Here is a 27,886-nt window from a genome sequence, read left to right as displayed (position 1 = left end):
CAAAACAATCCTTAATGTGTATGTGCCTAAAAACGGAGCATCAAAATATGTGAGGAAAAAAAACTGATGGAACCATAGGAAGAGACAGATTAACTCCACTAAAGGTTGAGTATCTCTTATTCGAAACACTTGGGACCAGAAGTCTTTCATATTTCAGAATATCTGCGTATAAATTGAGGTATCTTGGGAATGGGACCCAAGTTTAAACACAAAATTTATTTATGTTTCATATAAACCTTCTATATACCCCTGAAAGTAATTTTATGTAATATTTTAAATAATTTTGTGCATGAAACAAAGTTTATACTCATTGAAGTATCAGAAAGCAAAGGTGTCACTAGCTCAACCCATGTGGACAATCTGTGTTTGTTATCATCATTCCTGACACTGAATTTATATGCTACCAACAAGAACCATTCTCTTACACGAATTCACACATAAGTTCTTAATAGTAAAAAATACAGCATACCATTAATACAGTGAAAAAATAATGTGTTCAGGATATCTAAGTAGCACGGTTGCAGCGCCAGAATATCTGTATCAGCTATTAACAGCAACAAACAACAGCTTGCCTTTACTCTCCACCTACAATTCTGTGTTTTGTGTGTTTTATTTTTTTTAGGTGAGAAAAAAATACCAGAAGCAGTTGAGGGGCCAGGAAGTAGGTCCTTAGGAATGAGCAAGCATTCTACTGGATGGTGTTTTAAAGTGTTTCCTCTAGTCAACTGCCTCATGAACAAGTTTTTGTCTTAAAAGTCTCTCTTCGATCGTATAAATTGACATGGTTTCTTGTTGTGTTACAAATGCACCCTGCTCTAGTCATCCAATAAGCCCATCACACATTTTCCCCATGTCGTCAACAGGCACTTTTTCTTTAGTATTAATGTCATCTTCATCACCCAATTGTGGAATCACGTGAGTTACTGAAAAAGTTTCAGATGTTTAAGTATTTCGGATATTAGGTTTTTGGATTAGGGATGCTGAACCTATATTATGGTTATGGATTTCAACATCCTTCTATCAATAATGGACAGATCCAGAAGGCATAAAATCAGTAAGGATGTAGATGAACTCAACAAGCACCATCAAATCTATTTGACTATAGATCAAATCTAATCTATATATTTGATCTGTAGTCAAATCTAAAGACTACTTCGCCCAACAGGAGCAGAATACAAACTCTTCTCAAGTTCACACGGAAAATACACCAAAACAGACCACATTATGAACTGTAAAACAGTTTCACAAATTTAAAAGCATACGAATCATACAGTGTATGCTGTCATATAACGATGTACTTAAACTAGAAATCAGTAACAGAGAGATGGCTGAAAAATCTCAAAATACATGGAGATTGAAAAACATACTTCTAAGCACATGGGTCAAAGAAGAAACTGCAAGAGAAATTTAAATATATTTTGAACTAAGTGAAAATGAAAACATAACTTACCAACATTCAGCAAAAGCAGTGCTTACAGAGAAATTTACAGCAATTAATGAATTAATTTATAGCAATTAAAAATCTTTTTTTTTTTTTGAGACAGGGTCTGGCTCCGTGGCCCAGGCTGGAGTGCAGGCAGGGCATGATCTCGATGCACAGCAAATTCTGCCTCCCAGATTCAAGTGATTCTCCTTCCTCAGCCTCCCGAGTAGCTGGGATTACAGGCGCGCGTCACCACGCCCAGCTAATCTTTCTATTTTTAGTAGAGACAAAGTTTCACCATGTTGGCCAGGCTGGTCTTGAACTCCTGACCCCCGCCCCCCTCAGCCTCCCAAAGTGCTGGGATTGCAGGCTTGAGCCACCATGCCCAGCCAAAGAAAGATCTAAAGTCAATAATCTAAGCTTCTGTCTTAGGAAACTAGAAAAAGAAGAGAATATTAAATCCAAGATAAGGAGAGGAAAATAAAATTATAAAAATTAGAGCAGAAATCACTATAATTGAAAATCAAAATCAATAGAGAAAAATTAATGAAACCAAAAGCCAGTTGCTTGTGGAAATGCAAAATAGTACAGCCGCTTTCGAAGACAGTTTGGCAATTTCTTGCAAAGTAAACATACGTTTAACCATAAACCAGGAGTTGTGCTCAATATTTATCCGAGTTGAAAATATCCCTACACAAAAATCTGCACACAGATATATATAGCAGCTTCATTCATTTTGTTGTGTTGATTCTTTCTTTTTTTTTTTTTTTTTTTTTTTCTTTTCTTGAGACAGGGTCTCACTCTTGCCCAGGCTGGAGTGTGGTAGCATGATCAGTGCTCAGTCCAGCTTCTCCCTCCTTGGCTCAAGCCATCCTCCCGCCTCAGCCTCCTGAGTGGCTAGGACCACATGTGTGAGCCATCACGCTCCGCTACTTTTTGTATTTTTTGTAGAGATAGGGTTTTGCCATGTTGCCCAGGCTGATCTAGAATTCCCAGGCTCAAGAGATCAGCCTACCTTGACCTCCCAAAATACTGGGATTACAGGTGTGAGCCACCACCCCCGGCCTATAGCAGCTTTATTCAAAACCGCCAAAATTTGGAAGCAACCAAGATGTTTCTTCAGTAGATGAATGGATAAATAAACTGGTGCATCCAAACAGTAGAATATTTGGTGCTAAAAAGAAATGAACTATCAAGCCATAAAAAGACACAGAGGAAATTTATGTGCATATTAATTACTTAGTGAACGAACCCAATCTGAAAAGACTCCATGCTGTATGATTCCGACTTTATGACGTTATTCTGGAAAAGACAAAACTAGGGAGACAATAAAAAATCAGCACTTGCCAGGGGTTAAGGGTGAGAGAGAGAAGAATAATGGGAAAACAAGGGATTTTCAGGGTAGTGAAACATCAAGAATGAACCTTAATGTAAACTATGGACTTTGGGTGATAACGACATGTCAAAGAAGGTTCATCAACTTTAACAAATACACCACTCTGTGAGATGCTGGGGCACAGATGGGGGAAGGTGTGCCGCAAATTTGTGAGGGAAAGGAATATATGGGAACTCTGTTATTTTCCACTCCATTTTCCAGAGTACCTAAAACTGCTCTAAAAAAATAGAGCCCGTTATCTCTTGGCAACTCTACAACTGTAGAAAGATTGTAAGTTTAAAAACTGTTAGTCTAGACTTATTCTTCTGTCATCAACACTGAGCTAGAAAGTCAGGCGCTGTGGAGCACACCTGTAGTCCCAGCTACTCAGGTGGCTGAGGCAGGAGGATCACTTGAACCCAGGAGCTCAAGTCCAGCCTGGGCAACACAGTTAGACCCCATCTCTTTAAAACAAACAAAACTGGGCTAGAAAACAGTAAGACGAGAGAGTAATATTGTCAATATTGAAGCAAAATGATTTTGAACTCTGAACTTCATACCTGGGTAAATTATTAACTGACAGTATATACATTTCCATACATATATGGGCTAAAATTTATATTTCATACACATCTTCTTTGGAAGTTATTGAAGGATACCCTTCAGGAAATAAGAAAAGCAACATAAACACATAGGATCTGAGAAACCATAGACATAACCTAGAAGAGCAGAAGGTTCCAAAGCAAGACTTATGTGATACAGGCTGACAGACCCATACAGGTGGGAGAGAGAGACCAGGGACTCAAGAAAAGCTGTTTCCAAGAAACTGACTCCACACAACAGAAGTGTAAGAAGGTAAATGACCCCATCACAGATTAAAGGTTAATAACTCTGATGTAAAAAAACCTTACGCAAGTAATGAAGAAAAATAGATGTAATATCAGAGAAAGGAAGGCCAAGTAGGTCCTTACAAGCCAAGATCACAAATAAAACTGCAGAGAGACAACATTTCTCACCCACAAGACAGACAAAACCACATATTTGACAACATATGTCACTGGCAAGACTGTGAGAAGAGAGAAACTCTTTACATATTTCATTGCTGGTAAGAATGCAAAATGGGCCTGGCGCCATGGCCCACAAAGCTCAGGAAGGAGTTCAAGAACAGCCTGGTCAACATGGTAAAACCCTGTCTCTATAAAAAATACAAAAATCAGCCAGGCGTGGTGGCGCATGCCTGTAGTCCCTGCTACTTGGAGGCTGAGGTGGGAGAATCACTTGAGCCCAGGAGGTCGAGGCTGCAGTGAACCATGATCGTGCCACTGCTCTCCAGCCTGGGTGACGGAGATCCCACCTCCAAAAAAGAAAAAAGAAAAAAAAAAGAATGCAAAATAATACAGAGTCGATGGAGGGGAATCTGGTGAGATTTCACAAAATTATACATGAATTGAAGATCTGACTCAATTCTATTTCCAGAAATTTATCCAGTGACACGACAGCAAGACATACTGACAAAGATAAGCTTTTTTTTTTTTTTTTCTGAGCCAGAGTCTCACACTTTCCCCCAGGCTGGAGTGCAGTGGTGCGATCTTGGCTCACTGCAACCTCCGCCTCCTAGGTTCAGGTGATTCTCCTGCCTCAGCCTCCCAAGCAGTGGGGATTACAGGTACCCACCACCATGCCCAGCTAATTTTTGCATTTTCAGTAGACGTGGGGTTTCGCCATGTTGGCCAGGCTGGTCTCAAACTCCTCAAGTGACCCACCCAACCCACTTCGTCCTCCCAGAGTGTCGGGATTACAGGCATGAGCCACCGTGCCCAGCCCATTGTAGCTATTATCTGTAAGAGCAGAAGAGTAGAGACAACTCACATGTCCAGTAATAATGGATACCAAATGAATATGGTACAGCCACACAATGGAGTACTATTCATCTGTAAAAAACAATGAGGAAGAGCTCTCCATACTGCTAGAGCTCTACATACTGCTTAACACACATGGTTAAGCAGAAAAAGTAAAGAAGAGTAAGTTAATGGGTACATATTAACTGGATACTGTTATCAGTTTGTCACCCAAAGGGGAGTTATACCACCCATCACTGACTTTCCAGTGGAAAACAGAAGATTCTTTAATATATAGCTTTATTATATCTATTTGTTGAAGAAAACAGAACCATAATTTATAAAATAAACCATTCTATGACTCTAAAACAGTTGAACTATACTAAACCATAATATGCAAGAGAAACAAAATACAACCAAAACTGTTTAATAGAGGCTTACTCAGGCACATGTTCCAAAATAAGACCAACTATTTTAAGTGAACTTTGTGCAGACTCAGATGATCCAATGATAAAGACCAATGTCTGATCCAGCAGCTCATTTGAATTAGAAATTCTAAACCAATCCCCATCTACATCCTACTTCCTGACTTCCAACCCTATGACTCACTCCTCCCCTTGAGTTCTCACTTAACTATCGATAGGTTCTTGGAAACTGAGACTTTACACAAAACAACGTAAAGCAGGTCCTCAAACGCTGTCAGTTCAATGTTCAAAGTTGTTTCCTTATAATGTTGATGAGAAAAAAAAAAAAACAACTGGTTTTTTGTTGAAGTCACAGTTTCCAAGAACTTATGGATGACATTAAGTGAGGACCTACGATATCTTTCTTTCTTTGAAAATTTCACTGAGAGTCCACCAAGGTGATACTCTCCTTGTTGCTCTGCAGATTTTATAAGCTCAGCTTGGCATGACAGACAGTCGTCTCTGGGGATGCAGCAGGTAAAGAAATATGACTATGTAAACTTAAAAGAGAAATAAGAAAATATGAGAGATGAGTAATCATCATCTATGGAGGACACGTGACAATCCATCTCCAAAGAAAACACTTCAGACTCCCCAATAAGGCTTAGTCCAGGCAACAAGAGCCATTTCCTCACAGACAGCTTGCCATCATCTTGATGTCTTCCTAGAGGATCATCCTAGGATCAAGAGACTCAAGGAAAGCCTCCAAATGAAACAGAGACTAATAGCAGAGACACAAAGAAACTCGTAAGCAACAAGGCTAACACTAGAAAGGCTGTTTTAAAAGCAATTTATAAGCAGGCACAGTGGTGCATGCCTGCAGTCCCAGCACTTAGGGAGACCAAGGCCAGTGGATCACTTGAGCTCATGAGTTCAAGACCAGCCTGGGCAACAGGGCAAAACCCCATTTCTACAAAAAAATACAAAAATTAGCAGGGCGTGGTGGCACTCACGCCCGTAGTTCCAGCTACTCAGGAGGCTGAGGTGGGAGGATCTCTTGAGCCTGGGAGTTTGAGGCTGCAGTGAACCAAGATCATGCTACTGTGCTCCAGACTGGGTGACACAGCGAGACCCTATCTCAAAACAAACAAAAAGTAATTTATATCCCCAGAAACATAAGCTACTTGTATCTATGAAATAAACAAGTATGAGAATAAAAAAGCTGGGTGCAGTGGTACATGTGCCTGTATTCCCAGCTACCTGAAAGGCTGAGGTGGGGGGATCTCTTGAGCCCAATAGTTTGAAACCAGCCTGTGTAAAAGAAAATGGCAGAGGAAGAGGGAAGGCACTTAGAAATTAAGTTGCTGACTGAAATAAAAAAAAAAAACAAAAAACAAAACAGGAAAGGTGGGAAAATATAAAGTCAATAAGCTCCCCCAGAGAATGGGAAAATGAGTCAGGCGCAGTGGCTCACGCCTGTAATCCCAACACTTTGGGAGGCTGAGGCAGGCAGATCACAAGATCAGGAGTTCGAGACCAGCCTGGCCAACATGGTGAAACCCCGTCTCTACTGAAAGAAAAAAGAAAAAATTAGCTGGGCATGGCAGCATGCACCTGTAATCCCAGTTACTCAGGAGGCTGAGGCAGGAGAACAGCTTAACAGGGGAGGCCGAGGTTACAGTGAGCTGAGATCATCGCGCCACTGCACTCCAGGCTGGGTGGCAGATCAAGACTCTGTCTCAAAGAAAAAAAAAAGGAGCCGGGGTGGCTCACGCCTGTAATCCCAGCACTTTGGGAGGCAGAAGCAGATGGATCACCTGAGGTCAGGAGTTCGAGACCAGCCTGGGCAACATGGTGAAACCCTGTCTCTACTAAAAATACAAAAATTAGCCAGGGCAGTGGCGCGTGACTGTAATTCCACTACTTGGGAGACTGAGATAGGACAATCACTTGAGCCCGGGAGGTGGAGGTTGCAGTGAGCCGAGATCACGCCATTGCACTCAGCCTGGGCGACAGAGCAAGACTCTGTCTCAAAAAAATTACTGGGGGCGGGGTGGGGGGAGGGTGCAGGGGAGGGTGATGGAGATCAATCTAAGAGGCCAAATATCCAAACAGCATACATTTCAGAGAGAAAGAAGAAAAACAGGAGACGGTTAAAGAAGAAACATAAAGGCTGGGCGCGGTGGCTCACGCCTGTAATCCCAGCACTTTGGGAGCCGAGGCAGGCGGATCATGAGGTCAGGAGATCGAGACCATCTTGGCCAACAAGGTGAAACCCCGCCTCTACTAAAAATACAGAAAATTAGCCGGGCGTGGTAGCGGGCGTCTGTAGTCCCAGCTACTCGGGAGGCTGAGGCAGGAGAATGGCATGAACCTGGGAGGTGGAGCTTGCAGTGAGCCAAGATCGGGCCACTGCACTCCAGCCTGGGTGACAGACCAAGACTCCATCTCAGGAAAAAAAAAAAAAAAAAGGCAACATAAAATTCCACACTGTTACAGAATAAATCTATTTTTTTTTTCTGGACAGTCTCTGTCACCCAGGCAGGAATGCAGTGACACAATCAGAGCTCACAGCAGCAACTCCTGAGCTCAAAGTGATCCTCCCACCTCAGCTTCCTGAGTAGCTAAAACTACAAGCACACACCATCACACCCAGCTAATTTTTTGTAGAGAAGGGGTCTCACCATGTTGCCCAGGCAGTCTCACGCTCCTGGTCTCAAATGATCCTTCTACCTCAGCTTCCCAAAGCTGGGTTTATAGTTTATGAGCTACTGTACCTGACCTAAAGGATTAATCTGAAGATTGAAAGCCTAGAACAATAAATGAAAAAGACACACACTAACAGGCACTGTCATAAAGTTTCAGAAGACATAAAAAGCCAATTCTAAAAGTTTCCAAAGAATGGGGAATAAAACCCACTGGACACACACAAAGAATGAGAAATAAAAATGACACTCAAAGCTGGGCACAGTGGCCTACGCCTGTAATCCCAGCACTCTGGGAGGCCGAGGCGGGTGGATCACCTGAGGTTGGGAGTTCAAGACCAGCCTGACCAACATGTTGAAACCCTGTCTCTACTAAAAATACAAAATTGGCTGGACGTGGTGGCGGATGCCTATAATCCCAGCCACTAGGGAGGCTAAGGCAGGAGAATCACTTGAACCCAGGAGGCAGAGGTTGCAACAACAGAGCTCTCGAGACTCTATCTCCAAAAAAAAAAAAAAAAAAAACCAGAAGAGAAATATTTGTTAAATTTGAGTAGTAGGTGCATAAGCATCAATGACTAACATTCCTTGTACCATAAATATGATTAAAATATATCATAAAAGGGGCTGGGCATGGTGGCTCACGCCTATAATCCCAGCACTCTGGGAGGCCGAGGCAGGCAGATCACCTGAGGTTGGGAGTTCGAGATCAGCCTGACCAACATGGAGAAACCCCGTCACTACTAAAAATACAAAAAAGTTAGCCGAGTGTGGTGGTGCATGCCTGTAATCCCAGCTACTTGGGAGGCTGAGGCAGCAGAATCGCTTGAACCTGGGAGGCAGAGGTTGCAGTAAGCCAAGATCGTGCCATTGCACTCCAGCCTGGGCAACAAGAGCAAAACTCCATCTCAAAAAAAAGAAAAAAATATATCATAAAAAGGAAAATATTGCAACCTTTGCTAAAATACTAAAAATGGAGGCTAACACCAGGGGAAAACATGTGAAAAAAAATTTTACCATATACCCTAACAGTACTTGTTACCCAATGTCATTAGGCATAAACTGCTACTTAGCAACCAGTTAAATTTCGACATAATTATAGATAAACGTAAGTTATTTTCAAAATAGAAATTCCTGATATGTGAATGAGATAAAGAAAATATAAAATTATTACTTTCAAATATTTCCTCAATCATTCACCCTCTATGTTAAAGACAGGTACTGGGGGTCATGGCAGATGTTGGAAGTTGTCTACCAATCTATTTACCACTGTAGCAGTTTTAAAACATAGCCACAAATTCTTTGCTACCTCTCCCATCAAGTATAGTGTCTATGCTCCCTCCCTGGAAACTTGGTGAGCCTTTGTGACTGCCTCAATGAATAGAACACAGTAGAGGTGAACCTGTGTAAGTTCCAAGGCTAGATAAAGGCCACACAGCTGTGATAATTTCTCTTAGGGATACTATCTGGAAGCCTCCATATAAAGGTCCCCATAAGAAAAGAGATGCCCCAGGAGGCCGGGTGGCTAAAGCTCCAGGCTTTTTAAGTCCTATCGGCCCATGGGAGTGAAGAAGCCTTTGAGATGACACCTGCCTGAGGGCATAGCTGAACCACCTAACCAACTCTGAAATGCCTACGTGGGCTTCTTGCTGCCTGAGACAAAACTCTTTTTTGGTGATTTTTCTTTCATTTGCAAATAGACACATTGGTAACTGATACAGGGACTTAAAAGCAGCAGAGCATTTGTCTATGCTAACAGGAAGAATGATTAAAACTCTATTTTATAAACCACACTGATCCTGGGGTCAGCAATCCTTCCAAAATAGGGTATACTTCTGTAATACCGTGAAATATATATATTTGGCCTTCCTCCCCCTCTTGACTTACAGTTTCCAATACCCTTGGAAACTCTGGAATGGTAAGTGTCTTCTGTATACTAATGGAATAACCAGAGACAGCTTCAGGATGGGAACTGGTCTCTAGTAGGACCAAGGCATGACTAGAGGATCAGGACTTTCAACCACCCACTGTTATGGGACAGGGGCTGAAGGTTGAGTTGATCATCAATGGCCACTGATGTAATCAATCATGCCTACACAATGAAGCTTCCACAAAAACCACAAAAGACAAGGTTTAGAAGAGCTTCCAGATAGCGCAACACTATCTGGAGGTTCCTGGAGGGCGGTAGATGTGCCAATGCCCCTTCCTGCATGCCTTGCCCTATGCATCTCTCCTTCTTCCATCTGGCTGTTCATCTGTATCCTCTGTAATATCCTTTATAATAAACTAGTAAAAGTTAAGTGTTTCACTGAGTTTTGTGAGTTGCTCTAGCAAATTAATTGAGCCCAAGGACAGGGCTATGGAAACTCCAATTTACAGCTGTTCAGTCCAGAAGTTCCAGAGGCCCAGATATGCATCTGAACTGGCATCAGAAGTAAGGAGCGGTCTTGTGGGACTGAGCCTTCAACCTATGAGATTTGATGCTGTATCCAGGTGGAGAGTATCAGAATTGGATTGAAGTGAAATGACGTCTGCTGCAGAACTGCTTGATTGCTGGTGGGAAGCAACTCCTCCCCTTCACACATTTGGGTGACCAGAGGTGCTGTGTTGTATTGAATTACATAAGAGAATAGGTGGAGGGGCCGGGCGCGGTGGCTCACGCCTGTAATCCCAGCACTTTGGGAGGCCGAGGCGGGCGGATCACAAGGTCAGGAGATCGAGACCATCCTGGCTAACACGGTGAAACCCCGTCTCTACTAAAAATACAAAAAATTAGCCGGGCGAGGTGGCAGGCGCCTGTAGTCCCAGCTACGCGGGAGGCTGAGGCAGGAGAATGGAGTGAACCCTGGGGGGCGGAGCCTGCAGTGAGCCGAGATCGCGCCACTGCACTCCAGCATGGGTGAAAGAGCGAGACTCCGTCTCAAAAAAAAAAAAAAAAGAGAGAGAGAGAATAGGTGGAGGCCGGGCACACTGGTTTGTAAGTGTAATCCCACACTATGGGAGGCTGAGGCAGGAGGACCGCTTGAGCTTAGGAATTGAAGACCAGCCTGGGCAACACTGCGAAACCCTGTCTCTACAAAAAAAATTAGCCAGGCTTGATGGCACACACCTGTGGTCCCAGCTAGTCGGGAGGCTGATGCAGAGACCACCTGAGCTCAGGAGTTCAAGGCCGCAGTGAACTATAATCATACTACCACACTCCAGCCTATGTGAGAGGGAGGGACTCTGTCTCTTTAAAAAAGAGAGACAGCGAGAGAGAAAGAGAGAGAGAGAGAGAGAGAGAAAGAATAGGCAGGAAAAAACACGTTGGTTTGTTTTTCTTGTATCTTCTTACACAACATTAAAAAATAACCTCACAGACTCTTATGCTAAAATATCTAACACGCCAACTAGGATTTACACAGAACCTATTTTGTCTTTAAGCCTATGCCATATGCTATAAAAAAAAAATCAAAGAATAAGAAAATGTAAGATCAAAGTACTTGTTAGGATTAACAATCTCCCCCTTAAATAAAATCTTTTGGTTTAGTTCCTTCAGTTACTTATACCATATTACACACCACTTTACTCAGCCTGCTAGGTTCCTCACAAGATGACTTCAAAATCGATAAAGAAAATAGCAATGTTCACAGCCATGAAAAAGAATGAAATCATGTCCTTTGCAGCAACAAGGATGCAGCTAGAGGCCATTATCCTAAGTGAACTAATGCAGAAAGAGAAAACCAAATATTGCATATTCTCACTCGTAAGTTGGAGCTAAATCTTGGGTTCATGTGGACATAAATATGGAAACTATCAAAACCGGGGACTCCAAAGGGAAGGAGGGATGTAGCAAGGGCTGAAAAACTTCCTGCTGGAACTAGTATGTTCACTATCTGGGTGACAGGATCAATAGAAACCCAAACCTCGGCACCATACAATATACCCTTGTAACAAACCTGAACATGTACCTCCGAATCTAAAGTAAAAATGGAAATTTAAAAAAAGAATGAATGTTGAATTTGGAATGCTGTATGCTGTACATATATGAACACTGGAAAAGGAATTACTATTTCAAATGAGAGACCTGGGAGGCTGCACCAGTCAATAAACACCTGGCAGCAATTTTTTCAATTAACGAGAAGAAATAAAAATATCTTATTCTAAACATTATGATCAATAGTAACACTATTAAAAGTGCCAGGCAACTACCTAAACATTTGACTGACATCTCATTTAGTCCTTAACCCCAATAGGTCCATTAATAGTCCCATTTTTTGGCCAGGGGCAGTGGCCCACACCTGCAACCCCAGCACTTTGGGAGGCCAAGGCAGGAGGATCACTTGAGGTCAGGAGTTCAAGACTGGCCTGGCCAACATGGCAAAACCCCATCTCTACTAAAAATACAAAAAAATTGGCCGGGTATGGTGGCTCATGCCTCTAATCCCAGCTACTGGGCAGACCAGGGCAGGAGAATCACTTGAACCCAGGAGGCAGAGGTTACAGATCACCTGGAGCCAAGATCGCTGGGCGACACAGCGAGACTCCGTCTCAAAAGAAAAAGGAAAGAAAAAGAAAAAGAAAAAAAAGTCCCATTTTTTTAGATGAGAAAAACTAAGGCTCAAGAGGACTAAGAAATGTGTCCATCTTTACACAGCTAATAATAGCTAGGATTCTGAGTAAGCTCTCATATGCCTTAAACTTCAGTCATCACCAACCCAAATTAATCTTACTGACAAATATTAAATATTTAGATGAATATTATCTTTATAAAAGAGAAGCTAAAATAAAGATAAAGGGTACTTAGAAATCTTAATTCTTGTGGTTTTTCTACAACGGAACTCCAAATATTATAGTAAATAAATAGAAGAAATTGTTCTAAATCACTTAAGTTTGTACTATTAATAATAATTTTTAGGCCGGGCGCGGTGGCTCAAGCCTGTAATCCCAGCACTTTGGGAGGCCGAGGCGGGTGGATCACGAGGTCAGGAGATCGAGACCATCCTGGCTAACACGGTGAAACCCCGTCTCTACTAAAAAATACAAAAAAATTAGCCGGGCGTGTTGGTGGGCGCCTGTGGTCCCAGCTACTCGGGAGGCTGAGGCAGGAGAATGGCGTGAATCCAGGAGGTGGAGGTTGCGGTGAGCCGAGATCGCGCCACCGCACTCCAGCCTGGGGGACAGAGAAAGACTCCGTCTCAAAAAAAAAAAAATAAATAAATAAATAAATAAATATAATTTTTATAGAATAATTCTGATTCATTTGTCAAAGAACCCTAAAATGTTCTTTTTCAACGTTCAAATATATGTCTGAAATGGAGAAGAATGCTTTTCAAGTCCCAAAGAAAGTATGACTTACCTATTTTATAGGGTATTCTATAAGATTTTGTTTATCCTTATTGGGGGGGGGCGCGCTAAAAATCAGGCAAAGACTAACTTCTACTCAAGTTATACTAGCTATGTGCCACAAAAATAAGAATGAATGTAATTTTTATTAAAATTTCCACACCAATAAACTTCTTGCAAGTAAACACAAGAAATTCCAAGTTTATCTTTCTTCCTAAAAGCTGCTCTCAGTATACTAAATCTCACTAAATCCAACTCCTGTCACCTCACCTTAACTCTTCCGGAAAAAACTCCTTTTACTATAATCCTATTAACAGATATTTACAATTCACTTGCTAAATTTACTAGACATTTATAACCTGCTAGAGGATTATACAGAAATTTCATGTGACTACTTCCCTTTCAAGAAACTTAAATCTGCTTCTTAATATATGCATATGTGTATAACATACTAGAAATGACAAAGTTTTTCACTAGCTATTATGTGAAAGTACTCAATTTTACACTTGTTCGAAATGTATTATATTAAAGTATATATTTAAATATGCGTAGAACCGCAATGCCTACCTGCATCAGCTCTGGACCGCTGGCCAGGTGTCTTTCCGAATGGGGTCTTCATTCATCTGTATTTAAGTGAGCAGCGGAGCTGCTGGACTAGGGTGAAAATTCAATATTCTCCAATTTGAAACTTTTCACAGAATGTTAGCGTTCTCATTAATCCACCATCCAAGTGTCTTTTTTACGAGTTCAGCAAAAATACGTGAAATCACAAGCACTCTGTAAAATAGTGAAACAGTTCATTACCAGAGCATCAAGAGAGCAAAATTATGCCTAGTGAGCCATTAAACATAAAATTTTAAGCAAAAGTATTAGCTAAAGTGCATTTTGTCCCAAAGCAATTAACTGTATTCCCTAAGACCTGGGTTCTTAGGAAATGACAAAGTAGAAAGGAGAAAAAAAGGTGATAGACTCTTTAAAAAAAGAAGCCGGGGACATGTGCAAGACCCAAAAGTGAAGTTCTTCCAAGATCAACTGGAACACAATACAGCTGCTGTCTGGCATCCCCATTATTATCCTAAAGCATCCTGCTGCTAGAAACCAGAAAAGGGTGGATGCTGGGATTTCACAGAAGATTTAGACAGCATGGCCCATCTCTCTAATGGGACACAAAGGACCAGAAAGTGGGGGGTGGGAGACAGGGGTGTAAGGTCACTGGGGAGGCAGAGTGGAAGGACAGCACGGGGGCAGCACGGGAAATCATGTTCAAGACAGAGTAACAGCAAGGCTGAAGATCAGTAGGCCAGGGTCTTGGGCAGGAGAAAGAATTATAGCCAAACACGTCTCTGCGTTTCCCTTTCTGCTCACAAGCTTCCAGAAACTAAAGAAAAAGGTCGAGGAATTTCAGTGGAGCCTCAAAGAAAGTTCCTCACCCATGCAAATGCCAAAGACATTTTATGGAAGCAGTGTATCTTTTTTTTTTTTTTTTGAGACGGAGTCTCGCTGTGTCACCAGACTGAAATGCAGTGGCGCAATCTTGGCTCACTGTAACCTCCGCCTCCTGGGTTCAAGTAATTCTGCCTCAGCCTCCGGAGTAGCTGAGACTACAGGCGCGCGCCACCATGCCCAGCTAATTTTTGATTTTTAGTAGAGATGGGGTTTCACCATGTTGGTCAGGATGGTCTCAATCTCCTGACCTCGTGATCCACCTGCCTCGGCCTCCCAAAGTGCCGGGATTACAGACGTGAGCCACCGCGCCCTGCCAGAAGCAGTGTTATCTTTTAAACCAAATTCAGTTCCTAGAGATACAGCAGGTCTGTCTCACCACTCAATGATCTAGAGAGACTAGGCCTAAGATGAAGGCTATCAGGACAACTAGTTGCTTACTCACCTTTCCCTGAGAGCCTATCCAGCTGCCACATCAAATCTCATATCCCTCTTTTCCCTCATTAAACTCTCTTCCCACTCAGACCTATCGAATGGGCCCCTATTACTCTCTTCCCCCAGCCTGCCCAAACCTCTCCAGAAGGTAAAGTCGTTCTTCAGCAAAGTGCAGTCTACTTTGATCACATGACCCCACCACCAATAGCTCCCCCAAAAGATAGTTGTTTGTATTTCTCACCGCACACCCTGACACAATCTCTCCTACCCCAATCCTCACCCTAGAAGCACATGCCATAACACTAGTCATAATAGCTATCCCTTTTTGTTACTTTTCTACCTGTGAATCTTCACTCATCTGCACACATTTGTTGAAGATTATGGTATCGGCTTTACTTCTTTTCCTCCATGATTCCCATCAACATTCTTGGCAACCTCAACATCCAACACATATGATCCATTCTACCTCCCGCCTGGCTCTTAGACACCATCCCTTCAAACCACTTACCCTACACTTCATCTATTCTCACAGTCCCAACATAGACCTTTTTCTCAACAATAACTGCAGTAATCCCAAAACCTTTACTTCAAATATCTCATACTCAAAACCATCTCTGATCCTTCTAGTTTTCTTACACTGACACTCCCATTCCAACAATTCTTTGACGCAACCAGTACCAATGTACAGCTTTACTGTTTTTCCAATATTGCATTATCTCCCTCAGGGACTAACTTCCCTCATTATTCTGCTTAGATTTTCATGGATGGTCAATCACATCACGATGATTGCTTTTCTCAATTTTCTTCCCTTCTCTTCTTGTCACTGTTGTATGGCAAAACCCTAACCCAAATCCCTTCCCAGAGTGCTTACAACGTAAAGTGGTTAAACATGGATGGAAAACATAAAAAATTTCACTTCAAATTTGTAATCTAATATCTCAAGTGTGCATTCAACAATACTACCCACAGCCTCAGCAGATAGGCTTGCTATTGGCTAGGAAAACAGAAGCAAAGAGAACTACTCAACTACTCATCACTTCACCACCAAATTGACTAACTGATCAGTACCCTTTGTCTCCACAATAAAAAATGCACTATCTCTGAGCCACATTCAACCCTGTCACTTGCCTGATCAATCCCATCCTTTTTCTCTGTATACATTTACCACTAGCAGAGTCCCATCAACATACAACACACAATGTAAAGGCCAGGAGCAGTGGTTCACACCTGTAAACCCAACACCTTGGGAGGGCGAAGTAGGCAGATCACTTGAGCTCAAGAGTTCGAGACCAGCCTGGCCAACATGGCGAAACCCTGTCTCTACAAAAAACACATAAAAAAATTAGCCAAACGTGGTGGCGTATGCCCTTGGTCCCAGCTACTCGAGACACTGAGGCAGGAGAATCACTTGAACCCGGGAGACAGAGGTTGTAGTGAGCCAAGATCACACCACTGCATTCCAGCCTGGATGACAGAGTGAGACCCCATCTCAAAAAATACAAGAAAGAAAGAAGATCAAGAGCTTTTTATTAAAAAAAAAATACATGATGTAGGCTGGGCGCAGTGGCTCACACTTGTAATCCCAGCACTTTGGGGGACTGAGGCAGGCAGATCACCTGGGGCCAGGAGTTCGAGACCCGGTCTCTACTAAAAATACAAAAATTAGCCAGGTGTGGCGGTGCATACCTGTGATCCCAGCTACTTAGGAGGCTGAGGTAGCAGAACTGCTTGAACTCAGGAGGCAGGGGTTAGAGTAAGCTGAGATCGCACCACTGTAATACAGCTTGGGTGACAGAGCAAGACTGTCACAAAAAAACAAACAAACAAACAAACAAAAAACCACAAACCATAATGTAGTATTTCCCAATTTTAAAAAACATCCCATGACTCCACTCCCTTTCTGTGCTCTTTACAGAACGACTTCAAAGATCAAGAAAAAAAATTTTGCCTGAGCCACTGCGCACAGCCAGATTAAAGAAATTTTAAAACTACATAAAATCAATCTATCCTAACAAATTCATCAAATGAAAATTTTAACTTACTGATATTCTGAAGTATGTACCCTCCTATCAGATTTAAGCTTATCTTTAGCAATATTTTCTGCTGTTTTCCACTTCATTAAAATTTCAAGTTGAACTTGTTAATAAACTAAAAATTTAAGACAGGAGTAGAAGGAAGAGTTGCAGTGGGGGAAGGATACATGGTGGCTATTCAAATAATATTAGAATGCAAAACTCTAGATAAGAGTCCTTCCCTCAGCTGGGTGTGGTGGCTCACACATGTAATCCCAGCATTTTGGGAGGCCAAGGTGGAGGATTACCTGAGGTCAGGAGTTCCTGACCAGCCTGGCCAACATAGTGAAACTCGGTATCCTCTAAAAATACAAAAATTAGCCGGGCATGGTTGTGGGCGCCTGCAATCCCAGCTACTCGGGAGGCTGCGACAGGAGAATCTCCTGAACCCGGCAGGCAGAGGTTGCAGTAAGCTGAGATGGTGCCACTGCACTCCAGCCTGGGCGACAGAGCAAGACTTCGTTTCAAAAAAAAAAAAGAGTCCTTCCCTCATGTTGAGATGTAATCTAAAAAAATAAATAAAATAAAATTTTAGAGTCCTTTCTCTTTTTTGAGTTGCAAGTAATAAATAGTTCAACCACCTGATCTTATCCTAACTCCTGTTAAGAAAGAAATGCAGAGACAGATCAAAAGGAAAACACTAATGCTAACTAATGAAACCCTGGTTTTAACAGCTGCCATGTAAGGCTTTCAAAATTCAGATGAACTAGAGCTTTCCTAAAACAAATCCCACTCTCCTTTGACTGGAAAAGGCTACACTTAATTTGCTCAGGTTTTTTTAAAGATATACTATCTTTACCTTAAGTTATTCTACTAAGTGATTAACTTTGTAAATGAAAACTGACGGAAAAAACTGAAGGAAACAAAAAAATTTTAGATTCAGAGTTAGCATTATTTCTAGGTTAGCAGAACCTAGAAAATATTGTCAAATGGAGCTTAATTATAAGGCCATTAAGAAGAAGGCCATTATAAGGTCCTGCATTCAGAGAGACCCATCAATAGTTGCTAAAACTATCAAGAGAAAGGTTGCTGGAGAACAATAATTGTATGGTATCAAAACAAGTAACTCCACAGGTTACTCGTTAATTATAAAGGGGAAAATGTTGTTGCTTAACAATGGAGCAATCTTGACCCTTCACTACAACGGAATTGAAAGATAAAACAGGCTGGACGCGGTGGCTCATGCCTGTAATCCCAGCACTTTGGGAGGCCGAGGCAGGCGGATCATGAGGTCAGGAGATTGACGCCATCCTGGCTAACACGGTGAAACCCTGTCTCTACTAAAAATACAAAAAATTAGCTGGGCAAGGTGGCAGGCGCCTGTAGTCCCAGCTACTCGGGAGGCTGAGGCAGGGGAATGGCATGAACCCTGGGGGGCGGAGCCTGCAGTGAGCCGAGATCGCGCCACTGCACTCCAGCCTGGGCAACAGCGAGACTCCGTCTCAAAAAAAAAAAAAAAAGATAAAACAATTTGGCATCATTACAAGGGAATCAACCTCGCTTTATCCACTTCTTAATGTGATATGACGCAAAGCAGACTACATCACTTATAAAATACTCCTGCCAAAAATGTTTTACCTCAAGGTGAAATGTGGCAATATAAAATATATTTTTAAAAAATCTAGTCAAGCTTTTAGATCGAATTTCTAGTTTATAGGAAATACAGGTGATGCAGAAGCAACTTGGACAACACCATGAGGAAACAGACAAATTAGAAAGGCGGACTTTGTACATGGAAGGCGGGCCATACTCTTCAAAAAGTCAGTGTCAAAAAAGAAAAATGGTAGACATACTGCTCTAGACTAAAACAGACTAAAGACTCAACAGTAAGACACAATGAATAAACCCTAAACACATGGTTTGTTGGGGAGGGGAGGGGGCTGGTGAAAGCTACAAAAGACACTTAAGGCCAGGCACAATGGCTCACGCCTGTAATCCTAATTTTTTGGAAGGCTGAGGAGTGGATCACTTGAGCCCAGGAGTTCAAGTGATCAACACAGTAAGGATAGCTGGGTGTGGTGGTGTACATCTGTAGTACCAGCTACCAGCTACTCAGGAGGCTGAGGAAGGAGGATCACATGAGACCAGGAGGTCAAGGCTACAGTGAGCCATGATCGAGCCACTGCACTTCAGCCTGGGCAACTGAGTGAGACCCTGTATCAAAACAAAACACACACACACATACACATTTAAGACAACTGGGGAAATTTAAATGCAGACTAAATATTAGATATTGTAAGATTATCATTAAATTTTAAAAGCACAACAAAGACATTGTGGTTATGCCTGAGAATATATTCTTTGGAAACACATGCTGAAATGCTTAAAGAGGCAGACTCACAATTTCTGTAAGTTAACTTCAAATAATTCAGGGAAAGAAAACAATACACACATGAGAGTTAACATAAATATCAAAAGACAAAATTACAATAATGTGGTTTAAGGATCTTAAACAGCTTTATTTATGATTCTAGAATCAAGCAACGCTTTGTTCCATAAAATAGAATGAGCATTCCAATGAGCAGAGCAGAGGCTACATGTACAGACAGAACAGGCCTGAAGAAAGCAGAAACAAAGAACTGTGAAAATAATTCAAAATCAAATCTGCTGAAAGTTTTTAAATTATTTTCAGCCTTAAAAAACTGTGACAATGGGACCTGAGTCACATGACAAGCAGCTTTAGTCCTCTGATAATGAATTAGCCTCTTTACCTACACTGTTTTGTAAAATGTTGGAAAAGACTAAAGCGCTCCAGAGAAGACCCCCATCCCTCTAAACTTAATCTTCATTGTAGATTAACTTCCTTCTTTTACACAAAGACCTCAAGACTACTACACTAAGATGGAATGTTAAATAAACTCTTTTAAATTGGAAAAGGAAAAGAACTCTTAACTAATCAAATTGCTATAACTCATAAACCAACCTTGTATGGAAAATGTGGCAATCCTGTTAAATTTGTTTTCTGCCTACATAAGCAAGACCTTAAACTTTTCAGCTTCAGAGGACTGGCTGGCTCCATTCCTCTGGATTCTGTGCTACCCAGCTGGCTACTCTCAGCTTTGCACTTGAGTAAAACTCTTTTGTTTTTGTTTCTGTTTTGTTTTTTTGAGACGAGGTCTTGTTCTGTCGCTCAGGCTGGAAGTGCAGTGGTGCGATCTCGGCTCACCGCAACCTCCGCCTCCCAGGTTCAAGCTATTCTTCTGCCTCAGCCTTCCGAGTAGCTGGGATTACAGGCATGCACCACCACATTTGGATAATTTTGTAATTTTAGTAGAGACGAGGTTTCTCCATGTTGGTCAGGCTGGTCTCGAACTCCCAACCTCAGGTGATCCACCCGTCTCGGCCTCCCAAAGTGCTGGGATTACAGGCATGAGCCACCACGACTGGCCTGAATAAAACTCTTTGAAACTTGACTGTGATCCTTTTATTACAGGATGGCAGAACAAAAAGCGGATTGCATTGGTCATTTCAAAGTTACTTTCCTTGAAAGGAAGGAATGAAAAAACAGGACAATAGAGAAATCACTGATTGGGAACTGCATTATCATGCTAATTGGAACTGCCTGGTTTGAGAAATTAAGGCTATTCCTCTCTCCTGATTTCTGGGAAGGTCCAATAACACCTCAGTTTGGTGGTCTGGAACCTCAATATGAGTGGCTCCGTTTAGATTTTAGTCTGGTCTATTGTGGCACGGTGCAGATTAGCTCAAAACAATGGCACCATCTAAAATTTCTATTCGACATGAACATGGCAAAATACTTTTTAACGTAGGTGAAGACCATATTAGTGTTCACTAATGTTATTCTTTGAACTTTTATTTCAATTCGAATTTTTCATAAGAAATTAAGAGAAAAAAAGATGCTGGATTTTCCTTTGCTAAGTCCATCTTTATTGAACATAGTTAAGTATTGTTATAAAGTTTCTGTGCCGCAAAATAGCACTCGAATATAAAATTTTCTTTTTTTCCTTCTCAGCAAGGCAATTTACTTCTATAAAAAGGTGCACCCTTACAGATGGAGCAAAGGTGAGCACACTACCTGCACAAGGGAGAGTAAGGGGTTCTTATTCCTGACGCATGTGGCCCCTGCTGCTGTGTCGTTCCCCTACTTGCTAGGGTTAGACTGCACAGGCTAAACTATTTCCAATTGGCTAATTTAAAGACAGTGACGGGGCGAGTGGTTTGTGGGGAAAAATGGTTATGACAGAACAGGAAATCAGAATGAGTCAGGGTGGAGAATGAGTCAGGGTGGAGCAGGTAATCAGAATGAGTCAGGGCGGAGCAGGTAATCGGAATGAGCCAGGGTGGAGCAGGTAATCGGAATGAGGGTGGGAAAGGCTACTTTAAGAGGAAGTTAATTTTAAAAGTAGAAGGCAAAGAATTGAACATATTGACATACACTGATTCTTTGAAGAGAAATTTAGAACTCATATCTAACAGTATCCAGGCTTGCAATTTTACTAATCTTAAAAATGTGTCATGAATTTAAATTCTGAATCTCAAAATTCTCATTCTATTGTAATCTCAAAGGAGATCAAAAAACTCTCCAACTACTTACCAGAAAAATGACCGTTCAATGAGCACTCGCTATGTGTCATGCACTCCTCACAACCGTGAGAAAGATATGCACTATAACTATTCCATCTTGGAAATTGAAAAACTGCAGCACAGACATTAAAATAAATTGGTCAAGGTCACACAGACTGCAACTAGCATTGTCGAGATAAACTTCCTATTTAAAAATAAACACATAGATTACTTCAATAAAGGAATAGGGTATCACAAAATCAATGACAATGTATTGTCTCCAAAAAGGCTAAAACATGAATATTTCAACATTTCGGATATAAAAGCAGTAATTCTCAGGAAGTAGAGTCATATCAAAGTATTTGTTGCATGTTGCTACCACTGAACAGTGCTATTTATAAAAAGAAAATAGACTCCTAAAACTGTTTAAGCAAAAATACTAAGTTCCCAAATCTTAACACCAGGACCACTAATGAAAAAGTATACAGGAGCACTAATAGTGAAACATGTCAACTGTAAACTGAAGCTCGGGCTGTCAACAAGTTGTCTTAAAACTGTTGCCTTGGTATGCAACAAGATCTAAACAAAAAAGAAAAAAAATTGTTGTCACACAAGGTTAAACATGTGAAGAAATATATACTTTGTTCTTCCATTTCCTGGCACCCAAATTCCTAAAACTCTAGAATACCAGTGTCTTTTTTATGCTAATGAGATGAATGATGTCTGAGGGCTTCTGGATAGCCTCAGGAAGTGGCTTGATTGCCAGGGGAACCCACCAATGGTTAGAGGGTTGGAACTTTCAGCCCTACCCTGGGAAGGGAGGCGGGTAGAGGAGAGGGCTAAAAGCTAAGTTGATCACCAGTGAGCAATGACATAATCAATCATGCCGACTTACTGAAGATTACAGAAAAACCCAAAAGGACTGCTGCAGAGAAACTTAAGGTTAGTGAACGCACGGAAGTACTGTGAGGGTGATGAGCCCAGAGTAGGAAGGGGAGTTCCACACTCCTTCTTTGCCTTAAGCATCTCTCTTCCATCTGGCTGCTTCTGAGTTGTATTCTTTATTATAAAATAGTAATCTAGCAAACACAGTGTTTCCCTGAGTTCTGTGAGTGATTCTAGCAAATTATGAAACCTGAAAGAGGAATCACAGGAGCCTCCAATTTATAGCTAGTGTGTCAGAAGCACATAACATAACCTGGACTTGGCTGGGGTGTGGAGGCTTATGCCTGTAATCCCAGCACTTTGCAGGCCAAAGCCAGCGGATCATTTAAGGTCAGGAGTTCGAGCCTAGCCTGGCCAACATGGTGAAACCCCATCTCTATAAAAATACAAAAATTAGCTGGGCATGCTGGCACGCGCCTGTAGTCCCAGCTACAGGGGAGGCTGAGAAAGGAAAATTGCTTGAACCCAGGAGGCGGAGGTTGCAGTGGGCCGAGATCACACCACTGCATTCCAGCCTGGGCGGCAGAGTGAGAACTCCATCTCACAAAAAATAAATAAGTAAATAAATAAAATAAATAACCTGGACTTGCAATTGGCATGAGAAGTGGGGGCAGTCTGGTGGGATATGATGCTATTTCCAGGTGGATACTCTGAGAAGTTAAACTGTAGGACAACCAACTGGAGTCATCAGAGAAAATGAGACACAGATAATGTAGGGAAAACCCACACACATTTGATCACAGAAGTGTTGTGCTGAGTATGAGCATAGAGAATAAGAATTTGTTTTTCCTTTATAACATAATGGGGATTACATAAATTATCACAGACATTTATACGAAAAAACATATAGCTAAAATCTAAATACAGAGCATAGACATTAGATATGAAGGGCTAATTAGCTTTCTTAAACATGGCATGTAGTTACAAAGAATAACAACCTTACTTTAAGAAGTGTCATGATGTCTGCAATTTAATGCAACTTTCAAATGGTTCAATAACAAAAAACAGTAGAGCAAAATGCAAGCAAATTAAAATCTTGATATCGGGTACACAGGTGGGTCACTCTGCTATAGTTTCAACTTTTCTATGTGTAGAAAATTTCATTTAAGGCTGGGCACGGTGGCTCACGCCTGTAATCCCGGCACTTTGGGAGGCCGAGGTGGGTGGATTACCTGAAGTCGGGAGTTCGAGACTAGCCTGACCAACATTGAAAAAACCCTGTCTCTATTAAAAATACAAAATTAGCCAGGTGTGGTGGCGCATGCCTGTAATCCCAGATACTCGGGAGGCTGAGGCGGGAGAATCGCTTGAACTCAGGAGGCGGAGGTTGCAGTGAGCCGAGATCACGCCACTGCACTCCAGCCTGGGCAACAAGAGCGAAACTCCATCTCAAAAAATAAAGAAAGAAAAATAAAGAAAATTTCATTTAAAAAGTTTAGGGAAAAAACAGCAGGGGAAAGGAGTAACTAAGTTTAGAACTAGCAGCAGCATCACAAGAGTTTACCAGTTAAGTTTGTAACTAAGACATTATTATTAAAAGTAGAGAAATGCCAGATGTGGTGGTATACATCTGTAGTTCCAGTTCAGGAGGCTGAGGTGGGAGGATCCCATGAGCCCAAGAATTTGATGCTGCAAAGAGCTATGATCAAGTCACACTGCACTCCAGCCTAGGTGACAGAATGAGACCCCATCTCTAAAAATAAACAAATAAAACAAAAATAGGGTAAGAAAGGATGGTTAGCAGAAAAGAAATTAAAAAACAAAAAAGAGGAAAACACGGCAAAATATCTGCAATTCCTGAATGTAGATGTTGAACGCAGATATTAACTGCCTGTTTCAACTTTTCTATGTTTGAAATGTTTCACAACAAAAATTTAGGGTCAATGGTTTTAGGTTTTATAGTTCTGGAAAGAAAAAACACTCAAGAGTACAATTCAAAACCTTCCAAGGTAACTACAAGAATTTATTAGATATTCCTGGGCCGGGCACGGTGGCTCATGCCTGTAATCGCAGCACTTTGGAAGGCCAAGGCGGGTGGATCACGAGGTCAGGAGATCAAGACCATCCTGGCTAACACAGTGAAACCCGATCTCTACTAAAAATACAAAAAAAAAAAAAAAAAAAAAATTAGCTGGGCATGGTGGCGGGCGCCTGTAGTCCCAGGTACTCAGGAGGCTGAGGCAGGAGACTGGCATGAACCCGGGAGGCAGAGCTTTCAGTGAGCCAAGGTTGCACCACTGCACTCCGGCCTGAGCGACAGAGCTAGACTCCATCCCCAAAAAAAAAATTATTAGATATTCTTATTTAAAATGTTACAATGGGCAGGGTGGGGCTCACACCCATAATCCCAATACTCTGGAAGACCGACGTGGGAAGATCACTTCAGTCCAGGAGTTCCAGACCAGCCTGGGCTACACAGTAAGACCTCATTGCTATAAAAAATAAAAAATAAAAAGCCAAGTGTGGTGGTGCATGCCTGTAGTCCCAGCTAACTGGCAGGCTGGGGTGGGAGGATTACTTAAGCCTGCGAAACAGAGGTTGCAGTGAGCCAGGACTGCATCACTGCACTGGGTGACAGAGCAAGACCTTTCTCAAAAAATAAATGTTACAATGGATGGAACTTAAGGACGATGTTCTAGGGGCCTCTGGTGTAGGTTCTGCCTTTAGCTAAAACTTCAGAGATTAAAATAAAGGGCTCAATCCTTATAAAGTATTGCTAATTACACAATGCTCAGCTACTTAAGGATCCTGGCAAAGCAGCTATCATACATACCAAGTAGGTATCTGAAGGCCTTCAGAGCCCAAATTCTCTTATCAATATAAAAATTATTAGGCCAGGCGCGGTGGCTCACGCCTGTAATCCCAGCACTTTGGGAGGCTGAGGCGGGTGGATCACAAGGTCAGGAGATTCAGACCATCCTGGCTAACATGGTGAAACCCCGTCTCTACTAAAAATACAAAAAATTAGCCAGGCGTGGTAGCATGCACCTTTAGTCTCAGCTACTCGGGAGGCTAAGGCAGGAAAACTGCTTGAACCCAGGAGATGGAGGTTGCAGTGAGCCGAGATCACGCCACTGCACTCCAGCATGGGTGACAGAGCGAGACTCTATCTCAAACAAACAAACAAACAAAAATTATTAAACACCCTAAACCACTAAAGATCTAAACACCAAGTTTTAATGCAAGTGTAATACATGGTCAAAATTTATAAGGACCATGGATTTGGACAAGAGAAAAAATTTTATCTTCGTCTTTCCTAACCTCTACCTGAAGTACAGCACTTCCTTCTATCATAAATGTATGCAACAAACCACAGTATTAGTAGTAGTACTTTCAACTTCTCAACAATAGAAATCACATATATTTCCATCCCATTTCATTTGTTGTAGCTCAAAATACCACTTAAACTCATCAACTGACACTTGACTAGATTTGCCACCAGGACAGAGCATATAGTCTTCTCATGCAGGCTCTCAGGCACAGCTCAGGTCAGCCACGTGATATCACCAGGCCTGGTCCTCAGGCATCAAACTGAAGACAGAATTGCTGACTGTGGTATAACAAAGAGCTTGGATGGCCTTTGTCCCAGCTCCAGTTGGTGCCCTTTAAATCCCTAAAATGTCCTGAGAGGGACAGGGCATCTCCGTGATTCACAGTGAGCACCCAGTTTATGCTAACAAGTTGTCTCAGGATGTGGGAGTGGGGGGCTGGTCAAACCAGAAAGACCAACCATGGCATTGGAAGGTTGGGGCTCTGAGCCCCAGGAAAGCAGCCCAAAGTTCAGAGAGGGGAGCTAGAAATTGAGTTCAAGCTCAAGGCCAATGATTCAATGGATCATGCTGATGTAATTAAGCACCAATAAAAACTCTGGACACAGAGGCTCACATGAGCTTTCCTGGTTAATACTCTGTGCGTGTAGTCACACATGGAGACACCAAGATGATCCACCCTGTCTCCATAGGAGGGCATGAACGCTTCGTATCTGAGACCTTCCCAGACACTGCCCTATATGTCACTTCTTACGGTTGGTCCTAATTTGTATTTTTTTTTTTGCTATTATAAACTGTAAGTACTGGACTTTCTTGAGTTTTGTGAGTCATCCTAACTGAATTATCAAACTTGAGTGTGATGGAAACCTCCGCATTTGTACTTGGTCAGAAATAAAAGTAACATGGGAGCCCCTGAAGTTTGCAGCTGGTATCCAAAGTGAGGGCAGTCTTGTGGAAACCTATTAAACGTTGAACTGTATCACAATCATACATCTACAATGCTCACTAAAATTCCCCATCAGCAATTATTTGTTGATGAATATATAAAAGGAGATAAGCCAAAGACCACCCCACAAGTGATTTTTATTAAACATCAAAACCTTAATTTTGGCCCGGCACAGTGGCTCACACCTTTAGAGTGTGAGGCCTTGGGAGGCCAACACTTTAGGAGGCCAAGGCAGGCAGATTGCTTGAAGTCAGGAGTTTGAGACCAGCCTGGCCAAAATGGTGAAACCCTGTCTCTACTAAAAACTTAGCCAGGTGCGGTGGTGCACACCTGTAGTCCCAGCTACTCAGGAGGCTAAGAATCGCTTGAACCTGGGAGGCTGAGGTTGCAGTAAGCCAAAATCGCACCACTGCACTCCAGCCTGGGTGATACAGAGAGACTGCCTTAAAAAAAAAAAAAAAAAAAAACCTTGGCCAGGCAAGTGGCTCACACCTGTAATCCCAACACTTTAGGAGGCCAAGGCGGGCAGATCACCTGATGTCAAGAGTTTGAGACCAGCCTGGCCAACATGGTGAAAGCCCATCTCTACAAAAATTAGCCCGATGTGGTGGCATGCACCTGTAGTGCCAGCTACTCAGGAGGCTGAGGCAGGAGAATCGCTCAAACCTGGGAGGCAGAGGCTGCAGTGAGCCAAGATCGCACTACTGCACTCTAGCCTGAGCAACAGAGCAAAACTCCGTCTCAAAAATAAAAAAAAAAATTAATTTTAATATCTTAAAAAAATCTGAATTATCTATATACCAACAATATTGTCTTGTCACTTAAATTACTGACAAAGAGGCCGGGCGCGGTGGCTCATGCCTGTAATCTCCACACTTTGGGAGGCCAAGGTGGGCAGATCACGAAGTCAGGAGTTCGAGACCAGCCTGGCCAAAAGAGTGAAACCCCGTCTCTACTAAAAATACAAAAATTACCCGGGTTTGGTGGCATGTGCCTGTAGTCCCAGCTACAAGGGAGGCTGAAGTGGGAGAATTACTTGAACCCGGGAGGTGGAGGTTGCAGTGAGCTGAGACCGCGCGCCGTTTGCACTCCAGCCTGGGTGACAGAGTGAGACTGTCTAAAAAAAAAAAAAAAATTTACTGACAAAGAAAGACGTCACAGTCTTCTGTTTAACAGGGTAGT

The 27,886-nt window shown here is 42.1% G+C and overlaps 1 protein-coding gene across 6 annotated transcripts in view; it reads right to left on the bottom strand.

The window, feature by feature from the left end:
- Positions 1 to 27,886, bottom strand: part of SPIN1 (spindlin 1) — a 91,999-nt gene that overhangs the window by 39,766 nt on the left and 24,347 nt on the right. For 4 of the 6 annotated variants that reach the window (XM_058444813.1, XM_032164462.2, XM_032164464.3 and 1 more), the window contains exon 2: positions 13,638 to 13,847. The exons of 1 other annotated variant lie outside the window; for it this stretch is intronic. In XM_058444813.1, coding sequence (XP_058300796.1) covers positions 13,638 to 13,689 — 52 coding nt within the window. In that variant the 5' untranslated portion in view covers positions 13,690 to 13,847. Of the gene's footprint in view, positions 1 to 13,637; positions 13,848 to 21,575; positions 21,750 to 27,886 lie in introns of all 6 variants that reach the window. One more of the 6 variants, XM_032164463.3, reaches the window with a different exon arrangement.

The sequence above is a fragment of the Hylobates moloch genome, unplaced genomic scaffold (assembly GCF_009828535.3).
Source record: "Hylobates moloch isolate HMO894 unplaced genomic scaffold, HMol_V3 SCAFFOLD_10, whole genome shotgun sequence".
In the NCBI taxonomy this organism is placed as follows: Eukaryota; Metazoa; Chordata; class Mammalia; order Primates; family Hylobatidae; genus Hylobates; species Hylobates moloch.
The sequence above is the reverse complement of the archived record's forward strand: the minus strand, read 5'-3'. Positions and strand labels throughout refer to the sequence as shown.